This window comes from Pygoscelis adeliae, unplaced genomic scaffold, assembly GCF_000699105.1.
Source record: "Pygoscelis adeliae isolate BGI_AS28 unplaced genomic scaffold, ASM69910v1 Scaffold282, whole genome shotgun sequence".
Taxonomy (NCBI): Eukaryota; Metazoa; Chordata; class Aves; order Sphenisciformes; family Spheniscidae; genus Pygoscelis; species Pygoscelis adeliae.
This window is the reverse complement of record NW_008824352.1, coordinates 108,507-130,977: the sequence shown is the minus strand read 5'-3', so window position 1 is coordinate 130,977 and position 22,471 is coordinate 108,507. Positions and strand designations below refer to the sequence as shown.

The 22,471-nt window shown below is 46.1% G+C and overlaps 1 protein-coding gene across 1 annotated transcript in view; it reads right to left on the bottom strand.

Annotated features, from left to right (window-relative positions):
• LOC103912867 (S-adenosyl-L-methionine-dependent tRNA 4-demethylwyosine synthase-like) overlaps positions 1–22,471 on the bottom strand; it is a 107,965-nt gene that overhangs the window by 20,582 nt on the left and 64,912 nt on the right. The window contains exon 13 of the mRNA XM_009319274.1: positions 7,335–7,445. Coding sequence (XP_009317549.1) covers positions 7,335–7,445 — 111 coding nt within the window. The remainder of the gene's footprint in view (positions 1–7,334; positions 7,446–22,471) is intronic.

Here is a 22,471-nt window from a genome sequence, read left to right as displayed (position 1 = left end):
GTTACGCAGCATAACCCCAATATTTAACACCAGCTCTCCAGATGCACCACACGTATGGCTACATGCAGATCAGTGCTACAGCAGCCCATAAATCTTCAGCAGCTCCCTTGAAGTCAAAGGAACTCCTCCTGTAAAAGCTAAACTCTGAAATGCTGTCGCAGCCTTTCATTCCAGCTCTTCAAAATGAGCCATATAGGTATCGAGAGAGAAATGGCCACTGTTAAATCACTCACCCCCTGCTCCTCATGCCCTGTTAAAGAGAGATTGCAAAGAGGCAGGTGGGAGGAGTAGAAAGACTTAGACTAGAAGGCAAAAGAGGTGAATTTTCAGCCAGTGACCTGCTTTGCTACGACCTGCTCCTACCCTGCCTCAGTTTCCCCAGCTGCAAAATACAGTACATGGTGCTAGCCCTCCTCCTGCCAGCAAGCGCTCAGAGCCACGGACAGAAAGTTATTATTTACAGACTGTTCTTTGAGCACAGCAACACTGGGCCATCACACACAACCAGTCTCCATACACTCTTTATTTTCTACAGCTTCCCTTGGTCGTATCCAAAAGCCTCACAAGCCTAATGCTATGTCCATGCCCGCTTCCCACTTACTTTGGATACTAACCTTTACTGTAACACAAAAAATAGATGAGAACAATCCATTTTAAATTGGATTTTCATCAGGCTTACATTTGCACCCAAGCCCACATTTGTAGCCAAGTCCAGTGCTGGACTGCAAAAATTCCTCCTCAAATTCAGAAAGGTATTTGTATCAACACAGGTTTGGATGAAAGACTGACTTTTCGATGAAACTGTGTGGCAGGGTCACTTGGAAATTCAAAATTTAATCATTCACCTATGCTTGCAATGTAACTTGTTATCAAGCCTTACTATGTACTCACAGGATGAAAAAACCCACTGATGTCAAACCAAACTCCTCAGACACATCTACTAGTAACTTGTAACCTTTAGCTGGATCAACAGAAATAGCAGGCTGGGTCCCTGCCTCTGTCACCCGGACGCTAATAACAAATGGAGCCGCTTTCAGCAGAGGCTGCTCAGGGCCCACCCGGAGGCATCTTTCCACGGCAGTTCAGGGCAACTGGGATTTATCCAGCAGAGCCGGACCCCTCGGGTGCCCAACTGCCCTGCGGCTCTCCAGCACGCCTGGGAGATGGGGAGGTGGCACAGCCCCACGCACAGCCCCATGCAGCCCTGCCACTGCCTACCTGGCCACCTTGGACCATCCATACCTCATGTCTTATCCATGGGATATGCAGGCGGGCTGTTGCACCCGTGCCTCGCAGATAGGAGAGAAGAGCAAGTGGTCAGTGGTTTTTTTGTTTGGATTTATTTTATAGCACGCACTAAGACAGTAGATTTTGAACTTTCCCTTCTCTTCATCTAAATGCAGACCGGAATGGCAGCAAGACTCTGAACAGCTTTTTGACAGGTGGGGGCAATCACCTCTTGCTGCATGCAGTTAAAAACTCGTTAAAGCAGAGTTAATTTTCCTCATTATTTTAAGCACTTAAATAATCTTTACTGTTTAATATGACAAGACTGAGCAGACTGGGACAGATACTTCCCTCTGGTCCTTCCTTCCAGACATTAACTTGCTCATTTTAATTTTGTAGCAAAGCTTCAGACACCAAGAGCAGGAGCTGCAGTCCCAGAACACCATCCTTAACTCTGCCAGACACCGAGCCCATCCACCAACACAAGCTCAGCGCGAGGGTGCTGTGCTGGAGCCAGAACTGCAGAACAATCACCAGGGAGAAGTGCTTTCAAGTGGCTGAAAACTGATTTCATAAAGGTTTGAGGAAATTCTGTGCAGCACCGCGACTCATCTCCGCTCTGCCCAAGCCCTGCCCTCAGACAGCACCACGGTATGAACAGCCCTTGAACAAAGGACAAGCCAGGCAGGCTTTTTTTTTTTTTCTTTCTTAAATCGAAACAGATGGAGAGAAGCAGCAAGGCTTTGCTCAGGCAGGAAGCTACGCTGCTACCGAGAGCTGCAAGATGAAGCTTCACTTTAGCAAATAAAGACCGCTTCCCCGGGGACGTTGTTCCACTTGCGGCTCTGACCAGATCCCCCTCACCACTGCAGAAGCAGCTCTGAAACGCAAAGCCACGTTTGCAAGGCCGAGCACTTCACGTGCACGCTTGCATGTGTACAACCTTAAAGCTACCGACAGTGCGGAGCGGATGCGTGGACACAGCCACGATTGAAGGTGGAAGCGTGCCCAGCGGCTCCGTGATCTGTCTGCAGTGGCCACAGGTCCAGACTGCGTTTCTGTGCGCTCATCTGGTCTTGTGCTAACGTGACCCTGCAGCACGCTCCACTTGCATACGTCTGAATGAGTTCTTTAGGACCCACTTACGTTTCGCTTCAAAATCCTTTTGCCCCTTTGGTTTAAGAAGGAATACAAGTGGCAAAATACTGCATGTCACCACAAGCCTCTGGCTTCTAAAACAAAAAGAGGGTAACATTGCAAAAAGATGAGTTGCACATTCTAGATCTTAAATATAACAATCAACCTCGTACAACTGTGACAGTGACATTATGGCATTAAAACAGACTCAGGCAATAAATAAAATTGATGTGTATTTAATACCACATGACTGATTCTTCCTTTACTTGGGTTTTACACAAGGGTAATCAAGGCTAATTTCTATTGGCTTAAATCAGAGAATAGGGTCCCACAGAGCTACACCGCTGTAAGATACTCACGTAAATGAGAACAAGTATTAAGCTCTGCAAGAATCTAAATCTCTATCCACTCCACCCCGTGAGCCTCTCCGGAGCAACAGGGGATTAGCTACATTCATTTTAAATTAACGTCATTTATCTCAAGTCTTTAACCAGGAAATCCCACTGAGATAAGCCTCATTTTCTGGCAGATGCTTTGCAGTATACCTTGTAATATTCTTTTGTTTATTTGCTTTGAGCAGGACCTGGTCTTTGCCTTTTTAACCTATCACGCTGGGGTTTTGGGGAAAAAAAAAAAAGCTAAGCCTTATCCACATGCCAAATAGATTCTTCAATATGTTTCAAAGGAACACAAGAAGTTACTTCTAATCAAAAATATCAATTCTTTTGGGGAAAATTCCCAGGTCAAACACTGTGTGAACACCAGAACTGCTGGGGCCGGACTAAAGGCCAGTTACACGCTGGCAGGCGTTTTTGTCCAAGTGCAGATCAATACATAGAGTGCATGAAAGGCAACACCGACGGCAATAACGAGTACTAGATTTGAACACACCTCAACCCTACCTGTCTTCCTTTGGGTCAGCATTTAACTCCTGACTTTATGTACTATTGCATCAAGCATCTCTTTGAATGCTGTGGGATTGTATCTATGTGGTCACTCTGCTTACGTACACTTTGCCTGCAAAGTCACAAACTCCCAGGCTTTGGGGGGGTACGACGCAGCCCCTCTTCTGCTGTTCTCCTTTGCCGAGAAGGAGATCTGCTCACCTTTTAGTCCAGAGCAGTCAAACATCGCAGGGACAGAGACCCCAGCTCTTTGCTTCACCCCGCAGGTGCACAGGCAGAAGCAACGAAGTGCCTTGAAGCATTCTCGACTCCAGTTTGCCCAATAGCGCAGCTCAGGTGCCTCTGAAACCACTGCAGCAGCCATCTGCACCAGTGACCCTGCTGTAAGAGAAGGCTGATCTCATGGGTAGGGTGTCGGCCAAGAGCTTTGCAAGCCAGGATTAATGAAGATCGGATGAAAACAAGCTGTCTGCAGAGCACACAGCCGAACGCAAAGCAGGGTAACCTACTAATTTCGTTAGGTCAGACCATGGAGTAAGGGTCTGAGTGCAGGCACCAGCAGCACAGGGGGCACACCACCCCACCAGCAATCAATCGACACTTCAGAGAAGGACAGCCAAGTAAGAAAGCCGTCCTTAAGATGACATCCCCTCTGTCAGCCTCTCCTGTTGGTACTTGCCTGGACTCTCTCACTACCCCACAGCAACTCTACTCGTTGTTCATCAGCCACTCCAGAACACACCGTTTACTCCTGGCCAAGAAAAGGGAAAAACTGGTTCCATGCTTGAGGTGAGAAACCATGTAACCCCCTCACATTTCCAAGTCGCAGAGACAGTGCAGCGAGAGGAGAAAGCCACTGCGCCTCCCTGTCAAGCCAAATCTTCTGCACTTTACAAACGCTGCTGTTTAGTGGGAACCGGCAGATGAAACTATGTGAAACAAATAAGGTGACTGACTGGGCTAATACTGTATTTCGTGTGAGCTACTTGCTCTCTGCAGAGCACCAAGTGCCCACCATTTAGAACGTTACACTTGCTCCAAAGAGGCAAGGAATAAAGGCAACTTTGTTAAAAAAACCCTTGCTCTCATAAAAACATATCATATAAAAATCTGTGAGCAAGACCTTTTGTCCAACTTAGGATCTATTTAAACACAACCTAGTGTCAAGCAAATCCTCCGCTCCAGGGAAGCCATCACAAAGTTTTGTGACTTTTTAAATGGCATCTCCATCGCTTTTAACCCCAAACGTTGTGCCAGCACAGAGTTGCACCATTTGTTTCAGGCGGCGATTAACATCAGTTCAGCTCCTGCTGCAAATGGGTGCTCCAGCAATGCTGCTCGCAACGGCGTGCTTCATGCTTCCAAGTATATGAACCCTGCTTTCCTGTCTTCAAAATTAAGATAACGGGGCAGCGCAGCTCTATTTAAAAGCTCAATTAAATGGAAAAAAATGGAGACTATTTCAGAGTCTGCTGGTGAACGAGGTGGAACACCGCCCTGACAATTCATTTTTGCTGCTGAAGCTGAAGAGGAATCAGTGTGTTTTCTTGTACTCAGCTGCTTGCTTCTGTGTTGCAGGGCTTAGCTGCTGTCAGACTTGTGGTATGGTTTTGAGAGCTTTGGAAAATCGTCCTCCCTCCACTAGACTGGAAATGAAGAACAACCTGTAGAAGACTTTTTTGGACTTTGAGTATACAGATCGCAATGAAGTTGTGAAACGCTGTACTGTGGTTTTTAATGAGCTGTAACCAGGGAAGGGAAGACTTTCCCCATCGCTCCCAGCCTAAGTGCAGCAACTAGCAGAGACAAGGGAGAGACAGATGCTGCATCCTTTGAAAAGGCTTAAACGTGTTTCCCCTGTGTCCCTGACCAATGCGCTCTTGGGATTGGAAAGACAAGAGACTTTCCACATGCCAGCTACAGAGTGCTTTTGTGGCCACAGTATAGGCACAATGCTAAAGCATCCATGGAAGAAGAAACTGAGGCATGAGATGTTCTGTCCCTTAGCTTGAAGAAGACCCCATGATATGACAAGGATGAGCACCCTGGTAGACACTTCTGTCCTCCAGCACTTGCAGAACTTCACTTACCTGCTGGAATATTGCTGAAAAAAGTGACATTTAGATCAAAGCATCCCACTTGCAAATTTAATTAAGTAACGTTAAACAGCATACACTTTTTTTAAAAAAAACAAAACAAAACCTGCAAACTTGCACTCGTACCACTCTACAAAAAGACCCAAACCCACCTAACAGCATGTGGCCAGCAGGTGCCAGGTACACCCCTCTGCCTTCGTTGTCCTGCACCCCCTTGAGCCCCCTTTGCAGCTGGTGTTGGCAGGTACACGAGTGACGCTGAACCCCCAGCTACACTACTGTGCTACGTGGTTTTGGGGAACGTCACGCAGCCCCTCTCTGCCTCAGTTCATACTTTTGCAAACAGGGCAAAGTGTTCAATAAATATCCCTCTCTCAGAGAAAGTCCTTGCTGGCTGAGATCTGTAAAGCACTTTGAAGCACTTGGAGTGCAACGACGACGTTTTCCATTGAAGCAGTCTGGGCAGGAGCCCGTCCCAGCTAGAAGAGTGTCAGGAGTACATCTACGACCACCTTGGGAATACCTCTGTGGCCATCTCTTTTCCCACCTATTTCCCTGGCAGTGCAAGGCCTCATTTTGCCAGGGAAGAGCAGCTGGGAGAGCTGAGCTCCACGCCCCTGGGAAACCACAACTGCCAGGCTGAATCCTTCCCCAAAGGGAACAGCAGCCCTCTGCCTTGGAGGAGACAGATGTTCGCCCCGGAGAGCGCTCAGGGGAATCTGTGCTCAGAAACATTGATTAACTTACACCTGACTCATTTTGCCAATTAAGTAGCTACACATGACAGAGCAGTCTAAGTAGCACGTACTCTGACAGCCTCATACCCCACGCTGGCGTGGACACTCACCTCTGCCCTCCTTGCGCACTGGAAGAAGGGATCTTGTACTACTGCAGTACAGGCTGCAGTAAGAGATTCAGGAGATGCAAGGTGGGAAGGGCCCCACAGAAGCACTCCTCCTGCTAGGTTTTACCTGAGGAATATAAAACGGTCTGATACACATTGTAAAACTGAGGCTTTTTCCCCAAACCATGCTCAAGATCTTATTTTGTATTAAGCTATCAACTTCAGCAGCATGTTCAGAGAGAAAGAGACCTCTCAACGCTAATAATATCAAAACCTTTGGGTTTTGTTTCATAAGGAAATTGCAGCAAACTCCATTTTTTTTTTTTTCTTCAAAGCAGCAGTAAATAAAGGTTAAAAAAGAAAAGAGAGAAAGAAGAGAGAGAAGAAGAAAGGAAAGAGAAAGTCCAGAAGTAATACAGCTGCAAAAATACAGACCTGAGGTAAACGAGCTGGTCTGCAGGGGAGTTGCTGGATGAAAATGCTGATAGTGATTCTTTACAGAACACTTTGTAATGTGCCTTTTTTACATTCTTTATATATTAAATTGATTAATCCCAAGATAAAGCACCTCCTGCCCTGCTGTATCTCACGTGCTCCTGTTGTTAGCTCTTCCAGTTCCAGGGGGTAATATTTCCCCCCCTGTTTTGCACAGCCTGACAAATACCACATCAGTAAACCAGACATTATCACCTTTTCCCCTGGCAGAATTCAAGGCCAGGATGGGAAGAAGAAAACCACAAACTACCAGCTTGTCCCAGAATATTTTGTTTAAAATGTTGGTTGACATAAAAGAAGGGAATATCTATTTATCAGTCTCTGCTTTCATGAGAAATACAAAAAAGACCAGAGGGTTATGATTCTGTTGGGCAGAAATGGATGCTGGCTGGTACAAAGCTTGTCTTGCGTAACAGTGAAGACTGCTCCAAGTGCACACATAAAATGTTAGAAACCTGGCTGCCTAACTTTAAAAGCAAGAGATATGTTCCTTATGCATCACTGAAATCTTTGGAAGAATTGCATTTACTCGTATAAGTTTAAGACCGGGACGGGGGGTGTGGGCAATAGGGAGGAAAAGAGTAAAATACTGATGGAAAAAAAAAAAAATAATAGCTCTGTGCAGCTCACCTTGACCTCGATGAAGTCTGGTTTACCGAGGGATATCAGGTCAGCATAGGCTTTGAGTTCATCCACATTCCAAGCCTTCACCAGTGTCAGCCTATAAACAGTGCGCTGTTGCTGAAATAAAGGAAAAACTACATTAGCAACACATTCTGACACAGGGAGGATGTTCCAGCCTTCCACACAGCTTCAAATAGAAAAAAAGTAAAAATCATTAATTTATTCCAAGAACCCAGGGGCTAAAACTAACCAGACCCAAACCAGGAGCCACCTCACTTGTGGCTCAAGAAAGCTACTTGCAGCATCTGTGAGCTGAGCCACCTTTCGCTGTACAAAGGCTTATCTTCCTTCTGTATATCCCAGGCACTTTGTTTTTACAGGAGCTTTAACTTAATGGGAAAATAACTGGGAAGTTTCTCTCTTTGATTTGCTTCTCCAGCATAAAAATCTCACCATCAGTTGCTATACAGATATTTTATTTCTTCCAGCTGGATCATCTGGCATTGGTGACTTTTGGACAGGACGAACAAGAATAGACAGACCATTGTCTGCCCCTGTCTGTGAGCTCTTCCAGCACATTAGGTACAACACCACAGACAAAAGGCTCTCCCGCGATCAGTTACGCAGAACATTTTATTGGAAGCACAAAGTGACTATTAAAATCACAACCGGGAAACACTGAAAGTACCCTGCTTATGACCTAGCCTCATAAAAAGTGTGGTGCAAACCATTACGAAAAACACAGTAGCTGCAGCGCTAACAAGAGCAGCCTCCGCCCCTCATTGCCCTCTGCAGCAGGGCAGCTGGACTTCTGCCTGGCAGCATCCCTGCACGGACCTGTCCTCTCCATCCCGCTGCTGAGCACCGCAGCTCCTCATCACACTAGTGCCTCTCAAGATGCCCAGACCCGACTTATTTCTGTGCAGAGTGGCCGACAGCACTCTGAGAACTTCTTTCCTTGGAGTTATTCTGATTTTCCCTCTAAGGGCTGCTCACCAAAGAAGTTACTAGCGACAAAAGGACTTCTACTGTCAATATAAGCACTGGGCCATGGAACAAATCCAGTCTCACTGCCTACATCTGCTTGTTTCCATCTTTCCTCTCTCCTTCCCTTCATCTTCCACTAATGTTTTATTCCACTTATCTCTGGAATTTATTTATAGAGCAATCTTCCAGCAAAATTGTTTTTTGAATTAACTCATTTTCCTTCCTTGGCACACTGTAGACTGTAAAACGTGACAAAAGCACCAGTTTAGCTAGAACAAAAGAGCACCGTAACGAATACACGGCAACCCAAGGCTCCACAGCTGGGGCCAGGCTGTATCCCAGGGCTGGGACTTCATGGCGCAGCAAGGGCTGGAATCAAGTTCCCCGGCTCCAGAAAGTCCAGGCTTAGACTCAGATTGAGTTAAGATATTCTCCCTCACCTATTACCCATGACATGCCTGTGGCGCAAGGTGACCTGAACTTCAGTGCCATGCGTGGGAAGCATGCACACTACTCCGTTTATTATATTTTTCAACCCAGAAGGATAAGCTAATAAGGAGATCTGCTACTGAACAGAACTTTCCATCACTAAACCTCAGACCGTTTCCCACTGCGATAACCTCTGACAGCACCCACTGGCCAGGGGCAAGGCAGGGACAGATCCCAGGACCCTGAGTTCCAGTCCAAGGCTATTAAAAAGTTCATGCTGTTACCCCTCCCCAGATAAAACCGGTAATTCCCAGTACCAATCCCCAAGCCACATTTTACTTCTTCAGAGCCTCTGACCTACGTGCCACGTAAGTGACTTTTGCCCTCTGTATAAAAACCAAAACATCACTTACTAAAACACATTTCTATGGTTTCCACAGTGAAAAAAATTTTTCCTCTACACCAGTTTGCTATGGAAATATTCCAGATTATTTACTAACAAATAACTAGAGGACAAACAAATAAAAAACAGGCACGTCGTCTTCTTCCCGCTAACATCTGAACAGAGCAAGGGGCAGGTCTTTAGGGTACATACGTACAGAGATCTAAACCCAATGCAGGCCGAAGTGTCCCAATGCACTCACTGCCTGTCGCCCGTCATCTTGGGAGCCTAAAGCACCCGGTAAACCTGCAAAATTCTCCAGAGGATAAACATGAGCGAGGATTCAATACCTACAAGAAGTCAGTGTTTTGAGAAAATAAATTAGAGGTGGAGCTTCTTTTTAAAAAGTCTGTGGAGGGTAACTTTAAAGAATTATTGAGGGAATGATTATTGAAGGCCAAATATTACAGGAATTAAAATATCTGGCCTCTGCTTTGCGTGTAGTTTATAAGCACATCCTTAAGAACAAGATACTGCAGCTCTTATGATTTGAATGAATTGGCAAAAGAAAGGTTCAGGCCAAGACACAACAGGCAAGTATGAAATCAACAGTTAATTATTAAAGAGAAAAACAATGGAGGAACTAATACAAAAAATAAACGCATCGTTTGCCATGTAACAGGGAAAGAAGAAACCAGAAGGAAAATACCTAACGAGGAAAAACTGATACGCACACGCCTGTCAGTCATCTGAAGTGATTAGATACCCAATTAATCAAGAAATGCCTCCCCAAAGGTCAGCTCACAGTGGTAAACAAAGGCAGGCAGCTCCAAGGCAACAGTAAATAAAATCACGTTTTTAACACCAGCCCCTACCAAAGGCTGCTGATCCAGACCCTGTTCTCAGAGTGGGAGGTCGGGTGCCCAGTGCAATCATCGGAGCGGGGAGTCCACCATGAAGTGAAGCCTTTAGGGGTGTCTTTTTCTGGAAGGATGGTTTTGGGCTAAAATTAAGAGCAGATTTCTGGACGTCTCTGTCATGCATAGAAAACACAGCTTGGCAATGAGCACACAGGGAGTGGGACAGCGCATCCTGTTAAATCCAGCACAAGCAGCATCGCCACTGCTGGCTGAATACTCTGCAGCAGATATAAAAAAGGAAAAAAAGAACCTTCACAGGGAGAAATAAAACCCAGGAAATCCATTTGTGGGATGAAAGTCTTAGAAAATCCACTTGATCTTCAGACAGCAGACACTTGCTATTTGGGGAACTTGAACACGACATACAGATAATGGGAGACTGGACCAGGCAGACACTGGTCTCAAGTGCTGGAATTAAGGGTAGTGAATGATATCAATAGATGTATGGAAAGCTCCTACAGACTAATGAAAAATATTTATACCTAGCCCAAGCGTGAAGTGGCTCGACTAGAGCTTTGCACGTCACCTCTGCTGAGCAGCGAGGGCAAGACCTTTAGGTAACTGAAGCGCTGGCAGCTCAGGAGGGCATCTGCTACCGCGGAGGACGCACGTGTGACAAGTGTCATTTACAGTACTGCCACACTGCTTGGAGCAAGCTTAGAAAATGCCACCAAGCGTTCTCCCAAGGTTCAATTCCTCTACAAGATCTCCAACAGGACAAAAAACATTTTCTAGAGGCTGGAAAGGACCACTCGCAGCAATAAAAAAAAAAAAAAGAATAGCATCTTAGCAGCAAAAATTGAAGTCAACTGATTGGAGAGAGACGACTCCGGGATTGCCACGCTGTGACTTCAGAGGACCACTCTATTTTTTTGGGGGTCACACTGGTTCACCCCTCCATCCCTGCTGGCAGAAGAATGTGCCAAACACATCTGCCCCCTGTAGGAGACCACACTGGAGGGGACTGCCTGCAGCTCACGTTTCTTGCCAAAACATAGTAGAAGCAATATATTTTTAAAAACTCCAAGTCTATTCTATTAAAAATGGATGAAATCAAATTGCAAAGATTAACATACACGATTATTAAAGAAGAAACAAATACACAGTTAGTTCTTAATTGCCAATCCTCAGCCCTGCACTTACGGCCGTCGCCGGGACTTTCCTCCCTGGGACAGCTCTCCAGCAGGCAGCACGGAGGAAGGTTTCTTGCTTGCTCTTACACGTGTGGCTCAATCCTCTTGCCGACACAGAAGACGGGTCCCCTGGGCTTCATAAACATGGGACTGACCCTATGGAGCCCTGCCTCCTCCTGGGATCACAGGCACAGCCTCCAGCACTTACCAACTTTTTATACGCTCCTGAGTGTTTCCCAAATCATCCCTGCAACTGCCAGAGCAGATGGGGAAGGTTCAGGGAAGGCCACGAATTACAGACAGCAACTGGAGGAGCTGTCCTGCTTCCCAGTGGCTGCCACCAACACAAAGGGAGGTTGTGATGTGAAAGCTGGTGGTGGCTGTGATGTGGAAAGGTGGCACACAGCCACCACCAGCTGCTGCTGGCTCGGGGCAGGGGGACACGCACACAGACATGACCAAAACCCAACTGGACCAGCAAAAATTCTGCAAAAATGCAAACGTTTGCAAAAAATCTCATGTTGGCAGAGGACATCCATGTGCAACGACCACCATCAAGCAGTCTGCCAGCCCTCCCTCCCATTTCCTCTGGTGTTTGAAGTCCAGTCACTTGTCATCTTGCAAGCCAGGGTGAGTGGGGACACCCTCTGCCCTGCACCTCTGTGCCTGCAAGTGCTGGGACCATCTCACTTCTTCCCTCTCTAATCTAAAAAATGTTTTTTAGGGGCTAATCCCTAACCACTCTCCGTGCTTTGTTCTTACAACTCTAACAGTTTGTTCTCTCTCCCACTTTGGAACCGGGCTGAGGCATGCACACCCTTTTCCTGCGAGAAAAGTATTTATTTTACACTCATTCTGCAGAGGGACTAAACATAAAATGCCACCAAAAAATGGTTCAAAGCTCAGGCTGGCAGGCTGAACGCACGAGGAGTGCTGGCAGAGCTGAGTAAACGCAATAGTGCAAGAACAGTTTGGCGGAGAGGATGAAACCTTATCAGTTTACTTTTATCACAATATTTTCTAACGTGCATTAAGTACAATGCTTCAGCGAGCGTTTCTTCTTACAGCAATGAACGCCTGTATGAAGGGAGGGGTTTTCTCCTGTTTAAATCTCATTTTTGATACTCTCCAATAGACTTCTAAAATGATCTAGGATGTATAGCTTTGAAGTTCAAGTACTTCATAAAACTAAAACGTCTACAAGCACATTAAAAGAGCTTTTCCCCCCATAGGCAGCACTAGCTGACAAGTAATAACTGCCGTCTGTATTATCCATCGCTTCAATAACTGAACTATCACTAAAACTGTATTAACTAATCACGAACAGTGGTGAAAGAAGCAGGTAAAGAAATTAAAACACTGCCAAAGGGATACAGAGAAAAGGTAGAAAAATCAGAAGTTAATATTGCAGCTGGAGAAACCTCTTTCCAGAGGGCAGCATCTCTCAAGCGTTGTCTGAGCAGAGAGAAAAGCCACTTCTAAAAGAGTGGTAGAAGGGACAGATCAAAATGGCTAAGGGCCTAATACCACAAAATGTTATATACAAGTAATCCTTACAGACTGCACGCAGTACAAATACACAATCCTGTTTTATTTATGTATTATTTGTATTTGGTCGTACAATAGGGCCCCAGGAGATCCTCTTATAAGCACTGAAAAACAAGAAATAAGAGCTTAAGCCCTGAGAATTTAATGATCTAAACCAGGAGGATATAAAACCAGACTGCAATGCTTTACACCCCGTGTTTCCAGGAAAAGCAACCATTATTTCACTTCAGACAGCCATCAGAATAACATTAGTGGAAAAGAAAAAGTTAATACGACAACGAACCTTTCAAACAGGTGAAAGTTAAGGGCATGGAACCGCATCTATTTTGTGCCAAAAAGCTCTTTATGCAAATGATCAGCCTCCCAGGAAGGGGCAGTTCCGGGGCCCAGCAGGACCGTGCGTGCCCGCAGGGTGGCAAAGGAAAATAAGAGATGGGAAAGAAAACAAGAGAATACGCCCTTGCGAATAAATACCTGGTGGGTGGAGGAAAGCAGACGGAGCCAGACTCTTCCCAGCAACGCCCAGGGAAAGGACAAGACACAATGGGCACAGGCTGAGGCACAGAAAATTGCCTTTTTAAATGAAATTTCTACAGGGAGGGTGACTGAACACCAGAAGGGGTTGCCTGGAGAGGTTGAGGAGTCTCCGTGTTTGGAGATACTCAGCACTCAACCCTCCGAGCTGATCCTCCTTTGAGCAGGAAGGTTGGACTAGACAGTCTCCAGAGATGCCTCCCCACCTCGACAGCTCCCATCCCCCCCATCTAGGAATTGCAGATTTTTCCTCAAGTGCCTTTCAGGAGGAGAACCAAGGGCAGCATGCAGACCACCTCCATGATGAAGGATAGCAAGCAGCAGCTTTTAGAGGGTGTTCCCTTAGATCAGGCGAGCATCGGCACAAAACAACAATTTGGGAGGGCAACAGACAGCACGCGCTGCAGCCGAGCAGCCTAATTACAGCTGGAGCAGGAGCCCTACCACCCATCAGGTTATAATCAAGGGAGATTAAATAACCAGCAATTCAGACCTCAGTGAAGAGCTGGGAGCACAGTCAGAACAGTTGAGTATGCTGAAGCAAATCTATTCAAGGCTGGGAAAGTCAGAATAACTTTCAAAGTAATACCATGAAAAACATGGAGTTCCTCACAGCAGTTATACGGCACGATGCCTGCAGGTCTGCATGGAAAGCAGGATGCATCCTCGCTCCAACGCAACCCTCTGCTCTGAGCACCGAGTACGCTTATCCAGCCGGGGCAAAAGGAGAGCATTCAGCAGCAATCTTCAGCCTTTTCCTGACTGAGATCATGGCTGAAAAGCATGCTCTACAAAGAGCTGATCGCAGAAACAGAATAACTGACTATTAAAGAGTTATTATTTTTTCAGTTGTGAACACTCAAAAGCCAGATGAAGCCTCTTTGGCCGCACTCCCGGCCCAACCAGTCTCCTCACAGGGCCACAGCAGAACATTGCGCTAGACTTCTCAATGCTTCTGCTCCAATCTGCAGCTAAGTGGCAGAAGAGAGGTCATCTCTGTCTCTGCAAGGTACAGAAAACTGTTGCATGGCTGCAGGTCACAGCGCATTCACCATGCGGCCAGGAAGGCTAAGGATGGAGGAGTCAGGCCCTGCCGAAAATCTCAGCAGCCTCCCAAGAGGTTAAGTAGCATCACTGCTGGCTTCCTCCAGGCACCCACGTGTGCTCTGCGCCCCAGGGAGCAGCACCCCTGGAGGACCACCCTTCTCTGCCAGGAAATCCCCTCTCTGTCCCAAAGCTCGGGGGTCAGCGGTGCTTTTACTCTTGCCCTTGGTATATCAGTTGACTCAGGAGGAGATGCTACTCTGACAGAGCACATCATCCTACCAGCGACGAGCACAGGTCACAACGCAAGCACAAAGCCCATCCTTAAGAGCTGCCAAAAGAGCACCAGGAAGGGCCTGTGCTGCTGCTTAAGGACAATCAGCATTGGGTTCTGCAAGGCCTTCACATGGAAGAAGTTCCTTCAGGCTAGTGCACAGCGCTCGGGAGCAAAGGGACAATGTGTTTCTGTGATCCTGCCCCATTCTGATGAACTTCAACTCTCAACCCACAATCTCAGGTATAAAAGGCAGTTAATGGGAGGCTCTTTTGTCCCACAACAGGACACTGAGCACAGGAGTAGAAACTGAGCAGTTTTATACAAATACCCCTCGACTTCCCAAACCTTTGCTCAGGTTATCACAGCAGACTTCTCTAAAATACAGCACATGTAGTTTCTTTGGGATTATATGTGGTAGTTGGTCATTAAAGGCACATTAATACAGAATATTGTCTAAGAAATATCTTAGAAGAAGGAAAAAACCACCAAGAACCACTTTGGTACATACCACACTATGACTTGTTCCCCCAAGTCTGTAAAATCTTACTCTTCGGAGGACACAAACCACATCAGTGTTGGCAGCATGCTCAAGAAAGATGTTGCCCTTTCTCTCTCATTGCATTCTGAAAACTATGTAGCAACTGTCACCCTTTTATAACGGGGTCTCAAAAATGCAAGTCAAATGGGGCCAGGTGCGCCTTCTGTTCCCCAAACACTTGAGGACAAAGTAGACTTGAGGACAAAGGAAAGAAAAACCAACCTGGGGAAAAGCAGTATTTTCCCTGCAGACAACTCTTGCTAAAAATCTTTCCAAGCTACCCCAAAAAGCATTACATCCCTTGAATGCCAGAGCAGGGCACAAGGAAAAAAAATAAACTGAACAGGGTAAGGGAGGGAGTACTTATTATAAAAAAAAAAAAAAATTCATTAACTGGATGAGATCCTGGTCTCTCGCTCAGCAGACAGAGACCAAAATTTTTGTCTCAAGAGTGTCTCATGCCCTGGTCCCAGCAACAGCAGTGCCCCGTGGCCAGAGCTCAAAGTCACGATCGGGGCCAGCAGATGGGGATGCGGCTCCTTTCCTCCGTCCTCCGCAGGGTGGCCGAGACTCGGGTGAACCCATGGACGAGTCGCCAGGCTGCTGCACGCTTGCACCCCTCCAGCAGCTCACGGCGAAACACAACGCCAGGTGCTGTGGCAGCTCCGCAGCCCAGCTCGGAGAGCAGCGGGGCGACCCCCCCAGCTGTGCCAAGCCCGGTGCGGAGCCCAGCCTTCGGAGCAGCACGCAGCAGCGCTGATGCTTCTGCCCGTTTCCAAGGGGGCTACGTTCTCCTTTGAAACCATCCGAAAATTTTCCTAGTCCTATAACATTTGCAAACGAGCATTTTCTGTATGCGCATATTTTTCCCATGGCCAAGTCTCAAAGCCAAACCACCGAACACACCTCAGACCGAACCCGAGCCCGTGAGGTGACACTGCCCTGCCGGCATCCACTGGCCCAGATGTTAAAATAAAGGATTCACGTGTCAGTTTGACAAAGTGCTCCCTTCTTGCTTCAATAACCAAGAGGGATTGGGGCTGCTTCTTTTTTTTTTTTTTTTTAATCATTTCTTTTTAATGCCCTCCTCCTCAACATTCATCTTTTTGTAGATCAAATATAATTATTCTTCATAGAACATCCCAGGTCTAATCTCAGGAGGAAGAGGGAGGGGTGAACATGTCAACCGTGCTGTAAAGAGCAGTTTGCTGGATTGATGGATTGATACAAGTTCGGCTGGGGCAGGGGAGCATCCCCTTTCTCCATCCGGGCAGGGAGGCGTCGGCAGCAGGACTGGACCTCATGGGACTGCAGAAGGCTGGGAGAAAGGGCAAAGAGTAGACAAACCACCTCCTGCCAACCACGCGCTGAGGTCCTGTGAGACCCTTACCTTGGATCGTGTCACTTGAACTTGCTCTTTTGATAAAGCAGAGTAACAATGTCCTGTTGTTTGGAAATAAACACAACACAACTCACATTTCTGCTCACTAGCTTAAACCCAGATATTCTGAGCACTCATATACCTTCCTTAGATAAAATTATTTTATTGCTAGAAAATGACATTTCATTCACAGACGACTCAACATAAATCCGTATTTTGCAGCTAATGAAACTCAAGTCACAAAACCAATAGTGTCAATAGAAACACTGCTTTGCTTAAATGGAAAAAGCTCTCCTGGGGCAGAAGAAATTATGGTGCAGACTCTAAACAGAAATTGCTCTTTCTTTCACACAACTTCACAGATCCTTTGCAGGTACTAGAGGAGGAACAGGAAGCCACTTCAAAAGCTAGCTTCTTGGTTTCATTGGTATTTCTTATTCCCTTCAACGAAAGGCTCGACTTGCAAACTGACTTCATGACACATTTTCAGAGCTTCCCAGCTGGCAAGGACCTGCTCTGATCATGATAGAAAACAGCCTAAAAACTGAAATGCATGTGCAATCCCGCAGCCTGGCGCAGCGCTGGTGCTCTTGGCAGGCTCCTTGCTCTCGCATGGCGGCAGTAGGCAAGCTGCCCTTTCCGAGGGACAGCCCCTGCGAAGGGAGAAGCTGTCCTCTCCAAAGACTCAATTTGATTCCCTCGTTCAGCTTATGCAACGCCTTACTAAGTGAGCGAGTCCTGAATAAAGATATCAAAGCAATTTTCACACTTGGAAATTACTTGTCACAGGGATGCAATCAGGAAAAAAAAAAACCTGCAGCCAAGTGTCTATTCGCCATATTCAATAACACGCATCTTTATGCATAAAACCCCACAAAGGATAAAAGATCCAAAACACAGCAAAAGGAAATCTCAAATGCCAACACGCCCCTAATTTCACAGCTTTCCAAACCCTTCTAGTTCAGCCTGGAGACAGAGTCTCTGTAAGAGGGCTGGAGATCACCTCTGCCTCTCCCAAATCCAGCACTGCTGAGCCTCCAGGCTCCCAGAAGCTCTGCAGATGAGCTGCGGCACCCATCACGCTCCAGGAGAAATCATCAGAGAAAGACTCAGTGCCCTTGAAAGGATAGCAGATTAATCTATTCTTTTGGCAACCAGGACCCTCCCCTTAAATAAAGGGCTCATCACTTCATTCAGGCTCATCTCTCACTACACAACCAGCCCTGAACACAGGCACTGGAGAGATGACATCCTCCTAAAAGTCACATTGCAAACACCTGAAAGCATTCTGCTGGGCAGATTTGCACAGCAGAGGAATTTTTCTCCCTTCAAAGATTAACTCAGCACAGAGCACAAAAGTTTTCAGCTTCCTTTCTTCAGGTTAATACAGTCATTAAAGCAAAAAACCTGAATAGGTTATGCTGCGTAGGTATCTACTAAAAACATACATTGTTCAAGCACTTGCTATTAATACACCAGTTTAAAGCAAGTTGAGGCTTTGTCTTCATTGCTAAAAAAGGTGCATATTACCATAGGATAATTAACACATTAGCTACTCTGCTGTAAAACCAGAGCAAAGCTCAGAACTTCGATTTTACTGCTAGAAAAGTGAGAGCGCTCAACCCCAGCATTTACCTGCAGATCAGCACCGAAGCCCTCGGTCTTTGCCCAGGATCTTACAGCACGACAGTGGTCCCCATGTCATCCCCAGGACCGAGGAGGGAAGGAAAAAAAAAAAAAAACAAAAACAAACCAACCTCATCACCACCACCCTCTTTTTAAAGCAGCAAGCAAAGACCCTGCACGGGCTCCAGCTCAATATTCAAGGTCTAATGCCAAAGAAACTAGGGTGTAAGGTGTTTGGTTTGGTTTGTTTTTTTTTTTTTTTAAAAACAAGGTAAAAACTTTTTAAAATATCCCCACAAACCTGGTACTATCTTTTCATGCAAAAGCAATTCCTGCTCTTTGCAAGAGAATCAGGTAACAAAACCAATTACAAGGTGTGTGCATCTAAAAGATGAGGGACTGGTCCTACATCTCATTTTGACACCTGGATCCAAAGTCAGTCCCCAGAGACAAAGGCCAAAGAACAAAGCAGATTGTTAATCTTTCAGTTTTAATATACTTGTGTAAGAAACAAAATTGTCTCAAAGTATTATTATCCTGAGGTGCCAAGTCTGAAAGCCATACGAAATTTCTTATTCTTCTAGAGCCTTGAAAATGAGATGAAAACCTGTCATTAATAGTAATAACAAAAACATGAAAGTTGGACTTTGGGTTTGCACCAGGTTTTTTAGAGACAGAAATCAGTCAACATAACTGTTCTCATATCACACAAAATTGGTTTGTATTGACCAGCTTTGAAATTCTGCCTCGAAATAAAAAGACAATCCCGGAGCGAGACAAGCACATCAGCACTAATTCCCAAGAGAGAATTTTAAACCAGAAAAGCCCCTCAGCCTGTGAGCAGTCCTGCTAATGTATGGAGCACAAGAATAAGCAATCCAGACTGGAAACCAAGGAGAAAATAAATCAAATCTCATTATCTTACCTTCCTAAACCAGCATTCTAAGCCGCATTCCCCTCCATAATCATTCTTCCTGTACTTGCCACCTATTGCTTGTAATCTACTTTACTGCTTCACACTTCAGTAGAAATTAATCAGTTTATTTAAAAAATCTCTAGAAATAAAGTACAGCAACGGCTTTGTTCTGAGCCCTAAAAACGTTTTTCTTAAGTAAATCCAGAACCATGACTGCTCCTTATCCATTTTCCATGGACTCGTTTTTAATTCACTTACTCTTGTAAATCAGCATCAACAATATTCCAGTGATTATTGATTTCTTTTCAATATTTCTAGGGCATTTTCAAGGAATTATCAGGTAAAATTTATACCGAGGGGAAAAAGTGCAATGCAACATAACTTAAAATATAAGAATACCATTAAAACGGATCATATCAAATCATCAGCAAAAAAACACTTCAAGCTTGCTGTTAAACAGACCACACAGCCTGACGATATTTCATCTCCTGGTGAAATAGAGTATGTTTAACACCAAACAGCCAGAAAAAGCATTAGCACGAGCCTGGGTAGCGCTCCCACCGAGCCCTGTGCCAAGGAGTTGTTACAAGCAAAGACGGGCTCAAATCTGAGCAGAAAGTGAACTCATGGGCAATAACTAAAAAGCCCTTTCACCAGGATAAAAGCCTTCAGCAACGCTCCAAGTTTGTGCCCGGGTCCCACTGACTTTGACAGGACTTAAACCAGAAGCTCGACAGGGGATGCTCTTGTGAAGGCTTCCAAATATAGGCAAGATCAGGACCTTTTCCACACGGGCGTCTTCCAATTAAGCACGGCAGCAGTCCCAGGGGTCAGAGCAGCAGCTGCCACAGCAGCAGGGGACTGCCTTTTTTTCAGCAGGGACCTGCCACGCCGGCACCAAGTGACAAGCACTTCGTCCAGCTCCGGCTGCCGCTCTTCAACACAAAGCGAGGACGAGCACAGGAGCTCGGCCAGCAGCTGACCTGCTCGGCCCCATCCCACCTGCAAAGCAGCCCCTTCGCCAAAGAGCTGCAAAATCCAGGAGGATCACTGACTTGCTTTGATCTGACCACAAAAAAGATTCCTATTTAAGCTGAGCAGGCACCTCCACTTTTGTCCAGACCAGCGCTTTGCGTGCAAGGTAACAGGATGGGGTAGACATGCTTGTGTCTGGTCACGCGTGGGGAAGAGAAGAGGCATTCAGATCTAGTCCTTCGATGGGGAAAAGCTGAAATCACCCTCTGGGACCTCCCACAGCCTCCTTTTGTTTCACATATTCCCCAAAAGAGGCACATGTCCCAGCTACAGCTCCATGCTGTCATGTCCATCTAGCTCCATGACCTGGTGCCTCAGGCTTGGCTGCTTGGCCAAAGATGAGGGCAGCCTGTGGTACCTGGTGTGGTGGTCCTGGAGAGGCACCATTTCAAACATCTCACTTAATAGTGTACAATTGTAACCCTGGCAGCACAAGGAGTCAAGAGAAGGACAACATTAAACACAAATTACAGACAAGGAGGGGAGCCCCAAAGAGGGGGACAAGGAGGAAAGTTTGGTTTGAACAGTGGTGGGGAAAATATCTAACACACAGATTGGGGAACTTAAAAAAACTTGAATGGCATTCGTTTGTGGGGAAGAAAAAAGAAAATGAGGGATAAGAGCAGTTTAAAAACAGAGTCCAACTTTAGCCAAATGCTTCTGGCTAAAGAATGAACTGAACATTCAAAGTCTCTTCAGATCCAATGGAGGAACCCAATCTCCCCCACGTCAGCTGCCAGGTGTTCAGTACTTTTAAGCCATCCCAGCAGTTATTTATACATACAGCCAGAGACTTGGATGCTTTCTTATGGACCTCTGTAGTCGGAAATCTCAGTCAGGAAACAACATCCCACTGAAATTTTGCAGGGCTCTAAAAGAATATTCCTCAAAATCAGTGCTTTTTGCTCAGCAATGGGGGATACAGGAAGGAAGAATAAACTGCATTTTAAGCTATCATTATTACAGGATTATTTAAGTGAGCAATTGCAGGATAATGAAGAATGAAGAGGCATCACATCTGTAAGGTAAAAAGAGAATCCATGATTTGACAAAGCGTCAGCACTTTCATGGGTGTAACTCTCAGACAGCAGCAGCCAGCAATGCAGGCACGACGGACACGTGACTGACGGCACGGCACACAGGCTTGGCCGAAGCCTGGGAAGGAGCTATTGTATTTAAGAGAACAAACTGACACTCGTTATCTCAGGAAACAACAAACCAGCAATGCAACTTCAAGAGTCAAATGATGAAAGTAGAGATTAATCCACCGTAAAAACATAATTACCTCATTAAAAATCACTCTCGCGGTCTGCAAAGCAAAGGATTTATAAACATTTTCTTCTGGGTTTTGTCCAAATCATCTAAAAATAGAACTGAAAGCCCTACCACAATTTGCTGAAAATCCTGCCCATTTCATTTAACAAAGAACAACATAAACAAGGCATCTGAAATAAATTTCTTTCTTATTGATTAAGCAATCCTTGCAAGACTACTGCTCTTGTAAAGCCCTAACTCAGGAGTTAGGCTTTCAAGTAACAAGCATTATGGAAAGGTAAATAGGCTTTAAACATTTTAACTGCCCATCCTATTAAACAGTTGAGCTCCAGCTTGAGCTGGGGACTGAGAGCACTCCTGCACCGTGCTGGGGCAGAGTGAGACGTGCCAGGAGGTGACGCGTGGAGAGGGGACATTCCCCATCCGAGCATGCATGGGAACGACGCTCCGCACAGGCAGGCCTGTGAAAGCCTGGGGTTTGGAGATCAATCCTGCTGCAAAACAGCTGTTTGCCAGCGGCTGCTGTTAACCCCTCTCCAAACACTTCCCACTAGCACCTACCTGAGTGTTCAGGTGCAGCACTGGGAGCCTTTTAGCAGCTCCTGCAGGCTTTGTATCTGTCTCTTCGTTTTGAGCAGTTAGCCTCAAGGAGCTGGACTCCTTCCAGTTCCCACCAGTTTACAGGATTACTCCCTACAGATATATTCTAGGAAAATTTGTAGAGCATCACCTCTTCAGAGCAGGCAGCAGTACCTGAAGTCCTTAGCCCCTGCCCCATCATTTCCATCGGCTGAGAAAGCCTACCCCCCCGGCTACCCCAGTCTCACAGCCTGGATAGGTCAGCATTGCAGAGCAGCATCTGGAGAGACTGTAGACTGGCAGCTCACAAGGCAAGCACCACTTCTGCTTGCAAAGGAGCTGCCACTACGTTTCTGCACAGCACTCCGCTCCCCTTGCAGCCACGCAAAGATGCATCCAGCAATCCACTGCAGGCAGCCATCTCTCCTGCCTCGACATGATGAAAACCACTACAAGCTCTTTTACACATCCCACGACCGCTGGGTGACCATCACAGACTGAACCCCTGATCTGGACTGCTTATACCTACTAGGGAGGAC